General features: G+C 42.7%; 1 protein-coding gene across 1 annotated transcript in view; it reads left to right on the top strand.

Annotated features, from left to right (window-relative positions):
* LOC311521472 (cytosolic phospholipase A2 epsilon-like) overlaps positions 1-21,101 on the top strand; it is a 48,702-nt gene that overhangs the window by 6,600 nt on the left and 21,001 nt on the right. Inside the window, exons 3-9 of the mRNA XM_084629806.1 lie at positions 1,855-1,927; positions 11,305-11,441; positions 12,313-12,444; positions 15,096-15,136; positions 18,825-18,914; positions 19,047-19,083; positions 19,485-19,548. Of these exons, the coding sequence (XP_084485932.1) occupies positions 1,855-1,927; positions 11,305-11,441; positions 12,313-12,444; positions 15,096-15,136; positions 18,825-18,914; positions 19,047-19,083; positions 19,485-19,548 (574 nt within the window). The remainder of the gene's footprint in view (positions 1-1,854; positions 1,928-11,304; positions 11,442-12,312; positions 12,445-15,095; positions 15,137-18,824; positions 18,915-19,046; positions 19,084-19,484; positions 19,549-21,101) is intronic.

The raw sequence follows: 21,101 nt of genomic DNA on the forward strand, positions 1-21,101 counted from the left end.
GCCCCTTTAGAGGTCTCTGTGGGGATGCCATGTCATTAAACTTGCCAGCGAGCTGTGGATTTATAGAACCACAGTTATACTAACTGCAGTGTATGGCAGTGAAACATGGGCACTGAAGAAGGCTGGAGAACAATGGATTCATGTTTTTGATTCTTGTTATCTTCATCAACTGCTCCATATCAAGTGGAAGGACAAGACTGGAAATGAGGATATTTGAAGCCTAACCCAGCAATTGCCTCCAACAGCAATGAATCAGTTTTGTTGGCTTTCTTGGTATAGAAATATTATTTGAATGGAAGACCAAAAAATACAGAAGCATATGTACCAAGGAATGCTGCTACATGGCAAATGATCACATAGATGTCAAAACTTCCATGGCACCACAAGATCGCCAGTGAAGGACATAAATAGAATATACAGCCAGACACCACCTACAGCACTTTGCCAGAGATGGATCTGGGAGGTGCTCAGTTTGCACAGAGGCCATTTGATCTTTGTTGAGCTCTGCAAGCAGAAAGTGATCTTGCCTTACCCCTTTTCATTTGCAGTTGTGAAAAAGGTGGTGTTTTGTCAAACAAGTCTGACTTTTTAAATTGTTTTCTGGCTCCAGTTATCCCTAACTATGAGTAGCTCGTTTCCCTTTACTATCTCACAGATGTATATGCTTATGTGAGTATTTCCTTGTATGCCTTTTTTTCAGAGTATTTTCCTCCATGTTTTCCACGTATGCATTAGAATAAGTATCATGTAAATCATAACATGAGTAAATAAATAGTGTCCTGAATGTTTGGTATTAGTAATACATTGTTCAGTGTTTCCCTAAGGCATTCATGTTTGTTGATGCACTAAATACTTTAATTTTTGGGATATACGATAAGCTATATGGTGTACTTTTAAATTTGGCAGTTTGAACCCTGCATTGCATAGACCACTATGTCATTTGAATAATTTTAATTTGAGTTTGTAATTTTGCTACAAAAAGACTGAAAGTGTTCTTTCTGTGGCCATGAAGGACCTTGGATATATATATATATTTTCAGTTCAATTTTGCTGCACTGGAGTATGGATGGTAGGGTTTCTGGACCCCATGAAGGGTGTCTGTCTCCAGGCTGCCACAGAATCTTGATCTCTATGGATAAATGTGCAGTGGAGTGGAGTTTGGGCACGCTGAGGAAATGTAGAGCTGATTCACCTGCTGGGGCAAAGGGATTGCTCTAAATTATGCATGTTTCCTAGCAACTGCTCTGCTGCCAGAGAATTGCTAGGGTGCATTGTGCTTCAACTCCGCCTCTTCATGCCTTCTTCCACATTCTGTGCGCAGGAGAGGGGTGGGTGGACTATGCTGCCTTTACATACCTATGCTATGGGTAGTCCAAGCTGTGTTCATATGACAACTGTCCTTCTTTGAAACGTCAGAGCGGCTCAAAGAGGAGAAACTGAGGCTAGGGTCTGTTTCATTACTTATATTGTGTTGATGTCCAAAGCTTATGAGGTTGGATCCCCATTGTGCTAGGCCCTGTACAAACAGGTAAGATTTGTTTCACAGATGTAGAGAGGGTATACAATTTAACATTTTTAGCTCGAGTAGATTTAAAAAAAAAATCTGTTAAATATACTGAGAAAATGATGGTAAAATACACAGGTTTTATTAGCACTTATTTTGGATGACCTAAGTATCAATAACTCACTTATGCCTTTTCTGCTCCTGAGTAATGTGGTTATTGAAAACTTAGGCCAATAAAGCCTTTGTACCATGCCATACCATCATGTGTCTCATTTCTCTATATTAGATGCGTGTCTATTGATGAATACACATCTTAATATATGTTTGTCTTGTTAATCATTCTTGTGCAGAGAGAAGTAACTTCTATCAACTTTCTCCATGTAAAAATAATAAGAATGAGAAATCTCCGGAAGGCTGACTTGTGTGAGTATTTCTACTGTTCCTAGCTGTTTTTCATAGCTCTTGAAAGCAACGAGAGTATATAATAAAAGTATAATTGTCATTGGGATGTACTCAGGCAACAAGAGCTCCCATAGCACACTGTTTACTGTCAGAGTACAAGTACCCATAAGGGTGTCCAAGTATAACTAGGATTTTAAAAAGCATAAGGTACCTGACACACTACAGTCTACATGGACTACCATACTTATAAACTGTAATGTCAGATTTCAATCCTAGATCCAGTTACCATCGTCCGTATTTATTTTATGTGCTAGAAAACAGTACCTTGTGCTACAGGATACCCACAGAAACATCAGACTCCAGCATCTGAGAGCTAACTGGAGTCAAAAAGAGACAATCTTAGGGTAAATAATTCTAACATACAATAATTTTTCTAGGGTGAAAGGAAAAGGAATAATGTTTATTTTATGTCTGTGCTAGCGTATTTTGTTGCTGCAAACTTGCAAGAATTATTTTTTTGTGATGTTAAAATATATTTTATTCTTGTTAGTCTTATGGATTTATATTTGCAACAAGGAGGACAATAGATTACCCAAAACGGGTTAAAAGGGTGAAATGATTCAGTGGTTTTTAGGATTAAAAAAATCTCACTATGCCAGATTTTCTTTCAAAAAATGATATCAGGCCTCAATCCCAATCAGAAAGACGTGTATGAAAGAGTAAAGAACTGATTGACATACTTTTCATTTAGAAACCTGAGTAAACTCTAAACAATCTCAAAGGGGGGAACCAGATAATACAAATTTTAATGCAATTTCCTTTAACATCAAAGCTCAAAAATAAACGCAAAGAAAAACACACCCGAGTTCTTCATATAGAACATTTTCGAGACCAGTAACAAAAAAGAGAAAGCTACGTGCAGAAGATGTGGTAAAATGCAACATGCATGGAAAAGGTTCACCACCCACAAAGCTGAATAATATAAGAGTCAGGAAAAAGAACACTATATGCCACTGTGTGGACCTTAAAAATAGGTGGAAGTGATGCACAGTGAAGAAGAATCAGAGAAAGGAAGATGTCCACAGCAGAGGTAATTAAAGAACAGTGACTATTTGATCACAGCACTAGAGATAATAGCATAGAGGAAACCTTCACAATAGAAGTGAAAAGAAAAGGAGTACTTGTGGCACCTTAAAGACTAACCAATTTATTTGAGCATGAGCTTTCGTGAGCTACAGCTCACTTCATCGGATGCATACCGTGGAAACTGCAGTAGACATTATATACACACAGAGACCATGAAACAATACCTCCTCCCACCCCACTGTCCTGCTGGTAATAGCTTATCTAAAGTGATCATCAAGTTGGGCCATTTCCAGCACGCAAAGTGGTGGGATTAACCTGAAATCAATTTGAGATCGAGTTGAGATTTTTTGAACTAGAAATACAGATTTTAAAAAGGAAATTTTTTTTCCTTTGGAGCTGCTGGAAAAGCAGCTTGTTTTCTCTCTGCTTTGGAGCCAGAGCTGAGACAAAAGGGGAGTATCTTTGTGAATTGCAGGTTTTCTTTGCCTGGAGGCAGGGTACTTAACTCCTGCAGGGAAATTCACAGTCTTCCAACCCAGAGGTTTTTTTTTTTTTCCCCTAAAAGTAAATAGGGAGGGGGGTGTTCTACCCATTTGCCTCGAGACAAAAGTGGCAGGGGTTTTTTTTTTAGGATTTTGATTTTTTTGTTTTACAAGGAGCACAGGTTTGAAAAGGAATTTTTTTTTCCCGTTGGGCTGCTGGTAAGCAGGTTTCCAAGTAGTTGGAGGTTTTTTGCTTTGATTTGGGCCCAGAGCAGAGACAAGGGAATTGTCTTTTTCTGTAGGCTGACAATCACTATCAGAGAATAGGTATTCTATTCCAGCACAGCAAAATTTTACAGCCAAGTTTTGTTTATTTCTAAACCTTGGGTGTAAAGTTAGTTAAAACAGAGAGGTTAGAATGACAAAATCCACGGCTCGACACAAGCTCTGGAAATGGCCCAACTTGATGATCACTTTAGATAAGCTATTACCAGCAGGACAGTGGGGTGGGAGGGGGTATTGTTTCATGGTCTCTGTGTGTATATAATGTCTACTGCAGTTTCCATGGTATGCATCCAATGAAGTGAGCTGTAGCTCATGAAAGCTCATGCTCAAATAAATTGGTTAGTCTCTAAGGTGCCACAAGTACTCCTTTTCTTTTTGCAAAGACAGACTAACATGGCTGTTACTCTGAAACCTGTCACAATAGAAGTGGTAACGGAGTTCTACCTTTGTCTGATCATGGCAGTCCTGGGATTGGGAATGCAGATCCATCTTCTCCTCTAATACATCTTAGTGAGAAGTAGCTTTCTGAAGATTGTGATAATAGATCAGTGATGGATTTAGATGCAAATTAAAGACTGATAGCCTTAGAAAGCAGGGAACTTGTAGTAAGTGGAAAATAAAGTTAGCTCACTGTGTGGATACTAATTTGACTCTCCCAGCAAAGAATTTGGTCCCCCTCTGGGTTTAAAAATATCCTGCTAATGGGAGAGCTTGCAGATGGCTGATGCTCAAGTCAGGAGGTGTGAGCTGCTTTTCCTCAGAGCAGGTTTTGTATGGCCCAAGTCCCAGGCTGCAATGAAACCTATTGAAATGCCATTGGTAAATGTGACAATGCAAAAGATAATGATCTGTGTGGTCACTTTGTTCCTGAATTTCTGAGTAGTGCATCAGGTTCTTCAGAGAATCCTGAGCTACAGAATGTGGAAAGGTAGAGAAAGAAAGAAGTAAAATAAAGAAAAGAAGAAAAAGGAAAATGCCAGATATAAAAACAAAGGGAAGAAAAAGGGAGAGCCCAAAATCAAAGAGAGAGAAAGCGAGAAAAAAAAACATTGTTAGAGAGCCTGCTGAATATGACTCAGAATAATCTTGTTGGTAGACTGGGAGGTTCAGGTCGTTTACCATGTTCTCCTGTTAAAATTTATATTCAGCCTTATTGATATTAATATGTGTTATAAATTAAGATTATAAACAAGTCTAAATAATCCTGGTTTGGGAAGAATGTTTTTGGATTTGGCATGTGCTAGAAGGCACTCAGTTAATTCGAGCGTAATTAATACACCCAGAAGTAGGGCTGACTAGCTTGGTCACTTCCTGATTATTGCTAACCTTTGCTGCAATCACATGTGACTGTGCTTTCTGCTCCTACCTGACCCACAGTATGACACTGGTAAAGTAGTATGCAGGGTGTTGTAGCTGTGTGGGGCCCAGCATGTTACAGAGACAAGGTTGGTGAGGTCATATCTTTTATTGCAGGGGTTCTGAACCTTTTTCTTTCTGAGGCCCGCCCAACATGCTATAAAAACTCCACCGCCCAGCTGTGCCACAACAATTGATTTTCTGCATATAAAACCCAGGGCTGGCATTAGTGGGCAGCAAGCAGGGCAATTGCCCAGGGGCCCCCGTGAAGCTAAGATCCAAAGGATCCTGACGCAGAGAAGAAAGGTAAGCAGCAGGATACGGACCCTGGACTTCAGGAAAGCAGACTTCGACTCCCTCAGGGAACGGATGGCCAGGATCCTCTGGGGGACTAACTTGAAGGGGAAAGGAGTCCAGGAGAGCTGGCTGTATTTCAAGGAATCCCTGTTGAGGTTACAGGGACAAACCATCCCGATGAGTCGAAAGAATAGTAAATATGGCAGGCGACCAGCTTGGCTTAATGGTGAAATCCTAGCGGATCTTAAACATAAAAAAGAAGCTTACAAGAAGTGGAAGGTTGGACATATGACCAGGGAAGAGTATAAAAATATTGCTCGGGCATGTAGGAATGATATCAGGAGGGCCAAATCGCACCTGGAGCTGCAGCTAGCCAGAGATGTCAAGAGTAACAAGAAGGGTTTCTTCAGGTATGTTGGCAACAAGAAGAAAGCCAAGGAATGTGTGGGCCCCTTACTGAATGAGGGAGGCAACCTAGTGACAGAGGATGTGGAAAAAGCTAATGTACTCAATGCTTTTCTTGCCTCTGTTTTCACTAACAAGGTCAGCTCCCAGACTGCTGCGCTGGGCATCACAAAATGGGGAAGAGATGGCCAGCCGTCTGTGGAGATAGAGGTGGTTAGGGACTATTTAGAAAAGCTGGACGTGCACAAGTCCATGGGGCTGGACGAGTTGCATCCGAGAGTGCTGAAGGAATTGGCGACTGTGATTGCAGAGCCATTGGCCATTATCTTTGAAAACTCGTGGCGAACCGGGGAAGTCCCGGATGACTGGAAAAAGGCTAATGTAGTGCCAATCTTTAAAAAAGGGAAGAAGGAGGATCCTGGGAACTACAGGCCAGTCAGCCTCACCTCAGTCCCTGGAAAAATCATGGAGCAGGTCCTCAAAGAATCAATCCTGAAGCACTTGCATGAGAGGAAAGTGATCAGGAACAGCCAGCATGGATTCACCAAGGGAAGGTCATGCCTGACTAATCTAATCGCCTTTTATGATGAGATTACTGGTTCTGTGGATGAAGGGAAAGCAGTGGATGTATTGTTTCTTGACTTTAGCAAAGCTTTTGACACGGTCTCCCACAGTATTCTTGTCAGCAAGTTAAGGAAGTATGGGCTGGATGAATGCACTATAAGGTGGGTAGAAAGCTGGCTAGATTGTCGGGCTCAACGGGTAGTGATCAATGGCTCCATGTCTAGTTGGCAGCCGGTATCAAGTGCAGTGCCCCAAGGGTCGGTCCTGGGGCTGGTTTTGTTCAATATCTTCATAAATGATCTGGAGGATGGTGTGGATTGCACTCTCAGCAAATTTGCAGATGATACTAAACTGGGAGGAGTGGTAGATACGCTGGAGGGGAGGGATAGGATACAGAAGGACCTAGACAAATTGGAGGATTGGGCCAAAAGAAATCTGATGAGGTTCAATAAGGATAAGTGCAGCGTCCTGCACTTAGGACGGAAGAACCCAATGCACAGCTACAGACTAGGGACTGAATGGCTAGGCAGCAGTTCTGCGGAAAAGGACCTAGGGGTGACAGTGGACGAGAAGCTGGATATGAGTCAGCAGTGTGCCCTTGTTGCCAAGAAGGCCAATGGCATTTTGGGATGTATAAGTAGGGGCATAGCGAGCAGATCGAGGGACGTGATCGTTCCCCTCTATTCGACATTGGTGAGGCCTCATCTGGAGTACTGTGTCCAGTTTTGGGCCCCACACTTCAAGAAGGATGTGGATAAATTGGAGAGAGTCCAGCGAAGGGCAACAAAAATGATTAGGGGTCTGGAACACATGAGTTATGAGGAGAGGCTGAGGGAGCTGGGATTGTTTAGCCTGCAGAAGAGAAGAATGAGGGGGGATTTGATAGCTGCTTTCAACTACCTGAAAGGGGGTTCCAAAGAGGATGGCTCTAGACTGTTCTCAATGGTAGCAGATGACAGAACGAGGAGTAATGGTCTCAAGTTGCAGTGGGGGAGGTTTAGATGGGATATTAGGAAAAACTTTTTCACTAAGAGGGTGGTGAAACACTGGAATGCGTTACCTAGGGAGGTGGTAGAATCTCCTTCCTTAGAGGTTTTTAAGGTCAGGCTTGACAAAGCCCTGGCTGGGATGATTTAACTGGGAATTGGTCCTGCTTCGAGCAGGGGGTTGGACTAGATGACCTTCTGGGGTCCCTTCCAACCCTGATATTCTATGATTCTATGATTCATCCCTGAGTGGCAGGGCTCAGGGACCTGGGCTTCAGCCCCATGTGGCAAGGCTTCAGATTTCTGCCCTGGTCCCCAGCGAGTCTAACGCTGGCCCTATTTGGCAGCCCCCCTGAAACCTGCTCGTGGCCCCCAGGTTGAGAACCACTGTTTCACTGGACCAATTTTTGTTGGTAAAAGACAAGTTTTCAAAATTACACAGAGCTCTTTTTCAGGTCTGGAAAATATACTGAGAATGTTGCAGCTAAATACAAGGTGGAACAGATTGTTTAGCAAGAGTAGTTAAAACAACCACTCGACACTAAAAAGTCATGGACTTAAGCCATAAATCCAGTGTCTCTGTTGTAATGATCTACAAAACCACTATGACTGCAGAGGTGTTAATTAGCCACTTCACATTGAATGGTCCCTTGAAATATGTGTTAACTACTTATGCTAAACAATCTGTTTCATCTTTTATTTAGCTGTGTACATTTCTCAGACCTGAAGAAGAGCTCAGTGTAATCTCAAAAGCTTGTCTCTTTCACTCACAGTTGGTCCAATAAAAGATATCACCTTATCCACCTTGCCTCATTTAGGGTGACCAGATGTCCCGATTTTATAGGGACAGTCCCAATTTTGGGGGCTTTTTCTTATATAGCAGGGGTGGGCAAACTTTTTGACCTGAGGGCCATATCTGGGTGGGGAAGTTGCATGCAGGGCCATGAATGTAGGGCTGGGGCAGGGGTGTGGGAGGGAGTGCGGCATGTGATGTGCAGGAAGGGGCTCAGGTCAAGGAGTTGGGGCAGAGGAGGGATGTGGGGTGTACAAGGGGGCTCAGGGAAGGGGGTTGGGGTGCAGGAGGGGGTGCAGAGTGTGGGGGGGGCTCAGGGCAGGGGGTTGGGGTGCAGGAGGGGTGCAGCAGAGGACTCAAGGCAGAGGGTTGGGGTGCAGGAGCGAGTGGGGGGTGTGGCGGGGGTTGGGGTGCAGGCAGGGGGCTCGGCAGGGAGTTGGGGAGCGGGGTGCAGGAGGTGTTTGGGTTCTGGCCCGGCGCCACTTACCTGGAGCATCTCTGGGGTGGCAGCAGCGCACGCTAGGGTCAGGGCAGGCTCCCTGCCTGCCGGCACCGCTCTGGGAAGCGGCCGGCACCACATCCCTGCAGCCCCTAGGGGTGGGGGCAGAGGGCTCCGCGCTCTGCACTTGCCTGTGGGTACCTCCCCAAAAGCTCCCCCTGTCCGCGGATCCCCATTCCTGGGGAATGGGAGCTTTGGGGGAGGTACTCACAGGCAAGAGCAGCGCGGAGCACTCTGCCCCCCCTTCCCAGGGGCCTCAGGGACGTGGTACTGGCCGCTTCCTGGAGCGGGGCCCACTGCGCCATGGGGGTGGCAATCCTGTGGCCGGTTCCAAAGCCCTGAGGGGCCGGGGCCGGATCCCTGTTTCTAGGTAGCTATTACCCCCCCACCCCTGTCCTGATTTTTCACACTTGCCCTCTGGTCACCCTAGCCTCATTGGTAATGTAACTGTCAAACCACTGTCAGGCACGTCTTATTCTCAGGTTTTAAAGGTGGAATAATCTAAAGTTTTAGCATCTTGTAAAGGACAAAGAAGGGAAATACCCTGAGCTTGGGCACAAAAAGAATTATATGTAATACCAGCAACAAAGTGTTACAAGATGAGAGCGTGATGCAGGGGTTAACCCTGTGTTCACTAGCTTGGCCTCTTCTGACTTGTGTGGTCTTGTGCGGAGATCAAGATGAGTGATTATTAAGTGTTGTTAAGGTGAGAGAGTGATAACAGTGGTGCTGGAACACTTTTAATAGTGGGGGGTGAGCCCCCTTGCCCCTGTCTGCCTCCCCCCTGACCCCGAGCTGGGGCCAGGAGCAGGCCGTGTCTCCCAGAGGGGGCGACTCAGACAGGTGTAAGGGGGCTGAGGCGGGGCCAAGAGCAGAGTTCCAGGTGCAGGACTGGCAGCTGGGACCCCGTGTGTGTGTGTATACATGGCAGCGGGGACCCTGCATAAAATCTGGGGGTGCTGCAGTACTCCCTGCACCCTTAGTTCCCACACCTGAGTGATAATTACGTTATATGTTACTCTAGAGGATTCATAGATTATAAGGCCAAAAGGGACCACTGTGATGGTATCTTTACAGATTGGTTAATTATTGACCTTTAGTTTCTATTCGCTGAAGATACCTTGCAGGATTCTCCCATACCCCTCCTAGAGTTTAAACGAGTTTTCATTGCAGGTGATTCTGTTCAGATCTGTGCAGAAGTGATGGTAGGAGGGAAGTGTGGTTTGCATATAGTGGTTTTGGTGGTGAGTACAGCTGGTCAGGAAATGCATTTTATTTCCCACAAAACTTTTTGAAAAATAGTTCCATTTTTGTCAAAATTTATCACTCAATTTTGTTTTTGCTGCAAAATTGACAATTTTCTTGTTTTTTAACAAATGAAAACCAAGCATTTTTGGTTTTAGTTTGTTGAAAATTTCCATTTTTTATCTAAAACAATTTTTGGTGAAAAATTTTCAGTCAGGTCTGGTGCTGAGTTTGGGGAAGGGAGTGCGGGAAGGCTCGCATCCCCACTAGTGCAGAGTTAGCCATGTGATATGTGTTGTCAGTGGTATATGATGGTTGTTCCAGTGGTGGAGTCTGTCTGTCTCTCTCTCTCTCTGGGAGGAGGAGGAGTAGAAAATATATACTGTTAGATCCCTTCACTTTTCATTCCCTTGCTTTTTTAGTTTTGTGTAAGGTATGTTATGTGCAAAGCAACTTTAACACACACACAGTTTAGTGGTTTGCGTAAATATGAATGTATGTGTATGTGGAGGTGTTTGCACATAATTATTTTTCTGATTAAAAATGTTTTAAAAAAAAAGCTAGTTAGATATATAGAAGCAGGAAAAGGGCCTAGAGGTGTGTTTAGTGGATTGTAAAACGGTTGGGGGACCTATCTTATAGCACCTGCCTCTTACCAGACCAGACTTTGCTCTTGTTGAGTCAGCTCACTCCCTGGGTTAACTCTGTCTGAGCTCTCTGAAGGAATCTAGGGAAGCAGTTTCCAGCAGGGTTAGCTATTTTATTTAAGCCTACTTAACAAAGAAATCAAAACCTTGCAGACTCTTCCCTCAAAATTCTGTGCAGGCCGAGTAGTCCCTCCCTCAATTCTCCCTCTCATGCCAGCAACTTCAGTAACCAATATTTCCTGGCTCTTACCTCAGAGCCTCAGCAATGAAGGCCACACACTCCCTTCTGTCCATTTGATTTCTGGAGCAATACCTCTCTGTAGTGCATATCTCGAGTAGCAGTCCATTGGGAGATGGCTCCTGGTCTCTCAGCTTTCTGGAAGGTGTTGCAGTCCACCCTCTATTTCTTGCTGTCCTCTTTTATAAGGGTCAGCTAATTAAGTTCCAGATCTTTTTCAGGTGCAGTAGGTGGGCCTAATCAGCCAGCCAGCTGCAGGCCGCTGACCCCAGAGGAATGGTATCCCTTATGCCTTCACAAGGATGTTTCTCTTTTTTGGGGATATACTGCTTTATTGTACTATCTGTTCCTCTTTCTGGGCTGCATGTCTCAGAAAGACTTGGGAAGAAATCAACTACTATACTCTCTCTCTTTACACGTCAACAAAGTTTTAAATGAGTCTGATGCACTAATTCCTTCAGTGATACTGCACATGGGGTAGACTCTTCACTTATAATTTACCTCCTTTTATACAGTAAGCCAGTCTGATTGCTATGTGGAACTGTGGCTGCCGACTGCCTCAACTCAAAGGGTCCGGACCAAAACAATCAAAAACTGTAAAAATCCAATCTGGAATGAAACCTTCTCCTACAGGATTGACAGTCGTGTTAAGGTATGATCCACGAGAGTTCCCCATTCCTGTCAGGGATCTGAACCTCTCCAAATAGGTCCTGCAGATCTAAACTGAGCCAGAATTTCTTTAGACTTCACCCTACAATTAATACCCACTCATTTACTAGAACTCTTTGAAGGACCCTTAACGGGATGTGTGCATATCTCACCTGTCCTGTGCCCATTAATTCATCTCCCCAAGGACATATTCTAACATTCCCAACTCCTGGACAGTTTCAAGGTGCAGCCATTTTATTTTCCAGTCAACCTATCTGAAAAATGCTTCCTCCTCCTTCCCCCAGAAAACTACCTGCATCTGAGGTCTAGGACAGGCAAAATTCAATCCTGGGCCAGTGACTGCTTTCCTAGCCATAACATTGTTATGAATATGTAAAGTCCTATATCTTTGAATTCTGCAGGATTAAATGTGAACATCCTACACCATTGGAAGGGAAAGTTTCTAAGTCTCCTACTGGGGCCCATAACTAACTTCTAGTCCTACAAGGTACCAAGATAATAGACTTAAAAACAGAGACATTTTAAAGCATGGAAATACTATTTTAGGTCATTTTTCAATGTTTTATTCTCACTCAGAACCCTATAGTTACATAGGCCCAGAATCAGACTCTAGAGAAATATACATATGGCCTGAGGGTACAATCCCTCCCCCCTTATTACTCAGTTTATTTCTTTAAAGCAGAATAAGCGTAACATGTCATCACCCATTCTGTCTTACTCTCTCATTTCTCCCAGTCCTTCTTTTACTACTTGCGCTATCTGCACAGACTAAACATGCATAGCCTCAAGGATTTCCTACTAACAGGGTTCTTTGAAATTATATAATTTATAAAATCCTTTACTTCTGTTCCCAGAACATTCTGGAGCTGAAAGTCTGTGATGAAGACAGATTCAGCAAAGATGATGAACTCTGCACAGTTCTTTTTGACATAGCTAAACTTCAAGTTGGCTATAAAGTTCGTGTGAAGTTTGTGTTGAATCCCCAGGTGAGCAATGAAATCATAGAGAGAACTGAAGGAAGAGACACTTGTGTGGTTTTCCTTCTAAATATCTTCTTGTACTGTGTTTTATTGGTCCTTCCTGTGGATTGGATTGCCCCCCTCCATCTATCAATCTTTCTTAGATTGTTACAGGAAAAATCTGCTTGAAAATTTATTCCGCCATGATTATAATGAAGAGTTTGGACAGAATTTCAACATTCTTGACCAGTGCAAGTTGAGGGTGGTTTGATACAGTTGGTCAGGTTTGTTTTTTTCTAGGAAAAAATCTCTCCACTGACTTGCAAAGGTTGAACTTTGCAGAGATTATGAGCACCTGAAAGCACTATTCAGAATTACTCTGTTGTAACTTGTTTGCCATGAATTAGTTTGCTCAGACTTTCCAGACAATTTGGATTAAACTGGTATAAAAAACAGCTGATCATTTTTACGTGGGTAGTTCAGTGTTTAAACATGAGCAGCCTAAGTAGAATAGCCAAATACCACCTCTGGATGTTCACATTGGCACCAAGGCACCTACATGTTGATTCAAGCAATCCAGGGCATGATTTCAGCATACAGATTAGGTGCTTTGTTTTGGAAATTGGGCCCAGTATTTCAAAGAATTTTCCTATCTGATAATTTACAAAGTATATATAGCTGGGGAAAGACTATTCTGAAGAGCTGTACAACGTACTGAACACAGGTGATGAAATAGTGCTGGGGAAGCTTCCCGGCACTAATGAGGGAGAGCAGATGCCAGAATTCTTAGAAGAAGAAAAAAAGATTTTGATAGAAAGCTGAAAACAAAAAGGTGCCAGGGAGTGACAATATAATTGTAGAGCTGCTGCAAGTAGGTGAGGAACACATAGTAAAGATGATGCACCAACTATTCAACAAGATTCACAGACAAGACTGTGCTGGGAAAAGCATTCACCAAGATTTGCAGAAGAGAATGAAGAGCTATGTGGAATTGATGCTTGCAGGTGAACAGGTTGTGGATTTAGACTGGGACAGAGTACAATAAATCATCTCTTTGTAATAAGACAGGTATTGAAGAAATAGAATATTCTATGGGAACCAAACCTGTTACAACAACTTTATAAACTTCAAACTTGCATTTGCCAGAAAGGGTTATGGCAAGTCTTGGGAATGTCTGGCATCTCTGAAAAGTTGATCAAGGTGATAGAAAATGTCTGCAGCAGGGGTAGTCAATTATTTTTTGGCAAGGTCCAAATTTCTTGGTCAAGGTATAGTCAAGATCCAGACTCCAGAGAAAATAATAATTAAAAAAGATAATAAGTAAATACAAAGATTTTGGGGGCCCATTCAAAAGTGTCTAACAGTCAGGATTTGGCCTGTGGTCCTCCTATTGATTACCCTGGTCTACAGTATGTAGATGAGTGCAGTGAGAGTAGACAAGAAGCTGATAGAATGATTCAAGATGGCCATAGGAGTGAGACTTGTTATCACCAGATTTGTTCAACTTGATATGGAAGTAACAATGGCTGTACAACTGAGAGATGAAATGGGAGAAGTCATGTTATATCGGAGGACAGTGAATAATCTTAGAATCCCAGGTGATATTGACCTCATAGCATTGATCAAGGAGGATTTACAGAGAATAACTGACAAGGTAGATCAGGAAAGCAGAAAATTTGGACTGAAGAGCAGCACAGAGAAGATAAATGTTATGGCAACTGGAAGACAAGAGGAAAAGATCAAAGTCAAAGACAAAGAATTAGAACAATTGAAAAAAGGTGTGTACATTGGAAGACTAATATCAAAGGATGGGACTTGTGAAGATGACAGAAGAAGCAGCATCAGTCTAACTGCTCCTGCATTTGGAAAGCGCTAAGATCTGGAAAGCTAAACACATTTCCACAAAAACGAAAATCAGCATATATGAGAGAATTGTGCCATTAGTGCTGCCTGGGTCAGAATGCTGGCGTATGAGGAAAGCCGATGAACGAAAGTCATTGACTGAAGATATGAACTGGCTGAAGCTGAATGGCATACCAAGAATTTCAAGACCACAGAAAATAAAAAGTGGAGTGATAAGAAAATGGCAAGGGCAAAAAATAATGCTACTACAGAAAATTCAAGAAAGATGACTGTGATGGCTTGAACACATATCAAGAATGGACTTGGAAAGGATACCATACATGGTGATACATACCAAAGTGCAAGGAACTAGACTAGAAGATGTGTTGACTAGACATGGAACAAAAAGGTTTAAAGGTGAAGAAAGCCATGAAGTTGGTACAAGACAGAAAGTGGTGGAAAGTCTTCATTTGGCTTAATCATTGTGGTTTAGCTGATGGATGGGAATCAGAGAAGAAGAAGAATATAGTGGGGGTGGTGGGTGTTTGGCAGGAAATAGATCTGCCCAATGTCTTATGTCCAATTAACAATGATGGCATTTGTGGTAAGGTGCTAGATATGTTAGCTAGGAGAGTTAAGAATGTGTCTTCCTCATTCAGTGATGTTCCTTTCCACTGGAGCGCAAGGATCTTTTTCAAAGTAACCTTTGCTAATTTTTTCCTGCCGATACAGTCTCCTTGTACACCTGTGGATCCAGGCTCATACAATCCACAAAGTTACCCTTATGGGGAAGGGTTATTGCATATTGACTTCATTCACTTCTTTTTGATTTTCAGGAACAGGAGGAGCTGGAGGTGGAGTTCATATTGCAGAACATGTGAGTAAAACCTTGAATGTTATAGACTCTCTAACTGGTAGAAAAAAAAACAATTTGGAAAGTAATAACTTGGCAATGGGGAATGTGCTCCATGTGTCTGCTGCCTCCTAAGGAATACTCAGACCCAACAGAATTTTCTTTCCAAATTCTAATGGATTCTTGAGTGGAACGATGTACAAAACTTATTTTCATACTGGAGTATGGTAGCTTGTCATGTAATGTAAGTATCATCAAGATTAAGTTTTTGTCCCAGATATTTTTAGTAAAAGTCAGGGACAGGTCACGGGCAATAAATAAAAATTCACAGAAGCCCATGACCTGTCCCTGACTTTCACTAAAAATATCCCTGACAAAAGGGGTAGGCGGGTTCAGCACCCACTGCTGCTCTAGGGCTCCCCGTTGCTCCACTGCTGCGGTGCTAGGGAGCTGTGGAGTCCCCCAGCTGCTGGCCCTGGCTGCCGCTGCTGGACAGTTGCGGGGTGTGCTGGCTGGCCGCCGGAGCTCAGCAGCTGTGGGGAGTCCCCCCGCCGTCTGTCGCAGGGTCCATGTCTGGGCAGCTTCGGGGTCCCCCCACCAGGGTGGGAGCTGGGAGCTATGGGGGCAGAACTGGCTGGGAGCTCCAGCCCCTGGGCAGAAAACGTCACGGAGGTCAATGGAAGTCATGGATTCCGTGACCTCCGGGACATAATCGTAGCCTTAATCATCGTTCATGTAAAGAAATTTTGCCTGATGTGATTATTGACTGTTGTCTCCCCAGCTTAAATCAAGGTCTTGTTGATTCCTATTAAGAAAAGCTTACTTGTATGGGTCTGTTACTTTCTTACCAAGATCTTCTAATAATAACTTTATTTAGAAAGTGTAATCACAGGCCCAGAAAGGTGGTTGCAGCACATTACAGTGATCCTTTAACATTTTCCTTTGTTGATTTCACGAGTCTGGCCTGCTGTGTGACATCAGTGGGAAAGATATGCCTTTTGACTTCTAAAAAAATGTTTATTTGACTTTTCCATACTATTTCATCACCAGACAGCAACATGAAAATCATTTTATGCACTCATTCCAATTAACTTTGATTTAAAGGGAAGAAAAGATTTTGGTTGTTTGGTTTCTGTTACTATGATGAAAACCCTCACTAGCCTTCTGCCTCCACTCCTTACACCACTACCTGCAGAGCCCCACTTTTTAGTATCAATACCAATAGTACGGTCCAAGAACCAGATACTTTGGTTCTGACCAGCCCAAGTAGCTGTGCATGTGCCTACCTGCAGACTGCCTTTGCACCAACAGCTGAGCCAAGCCATGGCAGATACATTGCCCAACTGCCTATGGGCCCATAGCCCAGGCCTGTGTGTGGGTGACAACTGCTTGCCCCTGGGTAGCAGTGACTGAGGAGGTAAGTCATTTTTATTTAGGTGGTTCTTTTGTGTTGATTTTTGTTGTGTATTAAACTTTGTGTTTAATCAATACTCATGTTTCCTTTCTCTTTCATGTTTCCACTGGTAGGATCCAGAAACAGGGCAACCCTGTGCGAGGTGCTGAAGGGATAGGATCCAGGCTGGCTGGGTGGCTTCGGTTGGCCAATATTCCCTTTCTCCGTGATCTAATATAGCCTAGGCCCTGATACCAGGGGGCAGGCAAGGACTTGTGGCAGATCCTGGCAAACCAAAAGGTACTGTCAGTGTATAAAGAGGTTGTAGGGACCTCGAGGGCCCAATGGGTTGTTGCCTCTGACATTTTTCTTCCTTCTGTCTGTCTTTCAGATATCCCAACTTGAGGAGGTGCTTCTGCTGCAGTTCCTAGAAGACTGAAGGCCCTTCAGCCCCCCTCCAAAGGCTTTCATGTCACACACACCACCTCCCTTGTTTGGAAATGTGAAGGAAAATATTTTTTAAAAAACATGTAAAATAGAAGAAATAAATGTAAATAGATGTACAAAAAGTTGTGTAAAATGTGAATGTTAAAAGATAATTATCGGTGAAAGGTGAAAGCATGTTTTTTGCAGTTTTTAGTAAATAAACAGTCCTTAGTTGCTTTAACTCTGGTATATTATTTCTAGACGTTTCCCCTATGGTGCTAAGAGCAGCTGATTACATTAGTTAGCTGTTTTGGGTCCTGCAGAAGGAAATCAGAGCATCAGGCACAGGGGATGGTGGCTTCTGAAGCTTTATGCATATTGTTTCTTTAAATCTGAAGCAGGAAGTCAGGCATGATGTGGGACTGAGCAAGGTTCTGGGTAGAGTGAAAGTGAAGGAGAGGGACAGACAAAGTAGCTTTGGGACTCATAATTGTTTCTTTATTCCAATAAAGTGTTAGAAAGGATGCTTTACCATGTTCACAGGACAGTGGAATTTTCAGGAGATGAGGCAGGTGACATGAAAACCCAGACTTGTAGCCTGATCCTGAGCTCACCCAGGTTTTATACCATTGTAACTTCATGGTCTTCAGTACATGTACTCCAGATTTGTAGTAGCATATCTGAGAACAGAATCAGGTCCAGAGTAGGCTCATGAATCAAGAGGCCACTGAGCTGTGTGTGGCAGCTATTGAAAAACGGGAAGGCCAGGTCTTCCTATGAAAGAGTTCAAAAAGTACATATTTATCTAGCTAGGAATCCATCTTATCTTGTATTTATTAAACACAACATAATTCCTCACCCCTGCCAGAAACAAGGACTGTAATGACAGTATCTGTCTAACTACAACTTTAACTACTAACACAGGAACCAAATATCAGGAGCTTTGGTGTCCATTTCCTGGAATAGGCTTTGTGTAACTGTGAATGTGTAGGGCGCAGGTTGTGGCATTTCCACACACCCTCCAGAATAACATACCATCCATCTCTGATTTTATCTGCTCATGTTCCCTATATATCTCCATATAACAGTTAGCCTGATAAAGGAAAGAATATTGGGTAACATATTTAAAACTTAACGGCCAGATTCTCAACTGGTGGAAGTCATTTAAATCAATAGAGCAACAATGTACATGAACTTGAGGATCTGACTCTAAATTATTATGACTATGTTCCACACGTCACTAATAACATGAGTTACATGGCTGAAATGTGAGTTTGCAACTGTAATATCAAAGAATGATGCATTATATGATATCTTGAATAGATCAGGAATTGCCTTATTTATCAGAGAGGGGGAAATTTTTACTTTCTCTCTCTCTCTCTCTCTCTCTGGCATTATTTTGAGTTTCATTTCCATTTTGCTGTTCACCTTTAAAACGAGTATAGAAAATTTTCCCCCCATTGTGCTAGTATGGAATCTTAGATTAATGCATCAGGTTTTCATCTATGGAGGCCTGGGTTTGAACCATTCAGACCGATTTAATGATCTCAAACTCTTCAGAGGTTTAGTATGGAGTATGTAAGAAACCGCTGCATGCTCTGACACAGCGCACAGCATCTGCTTGGCACAGTTCCAGGGCTGGAATATCAGGGGCTTTAAAGGTCAACTTCTCTTTTCCACTGTTAAAGAAGTGTGTGGAAACTTGCATAATACCCATATGGTAGAACTGGCTTCTAGTGCTATTCCCTCTTCTGGGACATCTATAAGTTAAAATAAATAAATAAATGTAAATGAGCAATATAAATGTTGAGGGGGAAAGTCTGTGTCTGATACTCTTAGAGTCATTTAAATAATACTAATCATGACATTTGTATTTTTAATTTTGTTTTGTAGTCTGGACTGTCCTGAAAACATCATTACTAATGGAGTACTAGTGGTAATCCTTTTATTTCCTGTGATCTTTCCTGTCCCACACAACTGCTAGCACTGGGAAAACGTGTTGTCCGGTGCTCGAAGCACACGCTCCTATGGAGAGACAGCCTGGAACTGGGATAGCTGGGATCTCTCTGCTATTCTAGCAGAGTCACCTTCTGCCAAAGACTGAAAGTGGTGCAGCTGTGAGCACCCAGTATTCCCACCTCCTAATGCAGGCGTGAGAATTTTGCTAGTCACTACTCCTATGCTGTTCCCTAAAGTAGTTAATGCTTAATTATTAAAAGTGATAAAACACACACAAACAGCTTCTCTCAAGCTATTCTCTCTAAAAAAACAAACCCCTATCTGAATAGCTTTCCATTCCATTATTCCCCCTCCCTTGAGGAGTTACATTACTTTTCTGTTCATACTTGTAAGATGCTCCTATTTTCTCCTCCTTTATACTCCCCAACATGGAAACGATATGTCACTGTCACCGTCCCTGCATCTAAGGACTAGATATGATTCCCTTTGTTGTCACTGCTTAATCACCCAGAGGAGTTAATGGAGAACACGGTGACTCACTTAGAACCCCATCTGTGTCACTCTTTGTCATTTATTTGGTCATCTCTGTTACAGTCACGTGAAGTTTCCTGTTTGGAAGTTAATGGGCAGGCAAAGAAGCTAAAGCAACAATCCACAAGTGAGGTTATTTCTTCATTAACTGGCTATTTATATGTTATGATTCTGTAGTTATAATCAAAGTTAGAAAATGAATAATCCATTATTAAGGGCTGTTATAAAGAGGACTGTGTTCATTTGTTCTCCCTGTTCACTGACAGTAGGACAAGAAATAATGGGCTTAATCTGCACCTTGGGAGATTTAGATTACATATTAGGAGCCACTTGCCAGCTATAAGGGTAGTTAAACACTGGACTAGGCTTCCAAGGGAGGTTGTGGAATCCCCATCATTGGAGGTTGTTAAGAACAGATTGGACAAACACCTGTCAGGGATGGTCCTGCCTCAATGCAGGGCGCTGGACTTAATGACCGCTTGAGGTCCCTTCCAATCCTACATTTACATTTCTATGATTATGTAGGTGATGCTGACTGTCATATGATACTTTAAAGGCCCAAAAACCCCTCTCACTAAAATAGCATTACATTTGAGACTCAAACAACAGTCAGAAAATTTAAAATTTTGGCTCTCACAACCACCTTTTCTTTATTCAAAGAATACTGTTTATGCTGAAATTTTAACAAAACATTGTGGAAAAATTTCTGTTGTTTTTAGGTTTTGTGAACCTTTTATGTACGAAATGTAAATTTGGGGCTAGACTTGACCTGACATTGACCTTTTAAATATTATTTCATAACTAAATTTCTGCAAATAAGGCCTAATCTGTAGACTTCATTTAGGCCTGTGCACATACCAATTCAAAGGTTTTTAAAGGTTTTTTTTTTTAGTTGTTTGAGCAAAAATAAAGTGTCTCAAGGATTTAAATATGAGATTACACATGGATGTGGGGATCCACACAAACAGATCTTATTGCAGGAATGGGGCCCATGTTTATAAAATCAGTCTTGTTTAATGTAGCAGGGATCTCTGATACTCCTTGCGTACACATTTCAATAGGTGGGTTCTTTCCCAAGATTTACACATTGAACAATTTTTGAAAAATCATTACCTGTTAGACAGTTCATGAATAGGAGCAGGGGGGTGGGGGAGGAAAGCCAAATGCTTTGATTAGCTATTGCTGAGCCCTGGAATCGGAAATTTGTGTCTGAAAGGTAATTTCTGGGGAAAACTACAAGTGACAAGAAATATAGAGGCTTAGGTCTTGATCCTATAGGAGAACAGTGACAGCATCTCCGTGGGGATGCAAGCGTCTGTGCAAGGTTTTGCTCTTGCTCAAAATTCCATAGGCTGTGAAGTGGGGGAGGCCATGGCTCAAGCATTTTTAAGCAGTGGTCCTGTACTAAATCAGAAGGGCTGCTGTGAAGCAATCAGGATCACTGCTGTAGCTGCAACGCCACTGAAATTTGACCCGGCCACCCCTCTATAGACATAGAGGGGTTGCCAGGACAAATTTCAGTGAGTGATGTTGTGACCTGTCACATGGGTTCGTAATGCTGCTTAAATTTCACCTGCCTGCTCCTCGATGCAGATTGAGGAGCAGACAGGCCAAAGGGTGTTGCGATCTGGTGTGTGGGAAGTCTGTTTCTGTACTGTGAAGTGCAGGGGAGTCCACAGA

The sequence above is a fragment of the Lepidochelys olivacea genome (genome assembly GCF_965140295.1).
Source record: "Lepidochelys olivacea isolate rLepOli2 genome assembly, chromosome: 6".
In the NCBI taxonomy this organism is placed as follows: Eukaryota; Metazoa; Chordata; order Testudines; family Cheloniidae; genus Lepidochelys; species Lepidochelys olivacea.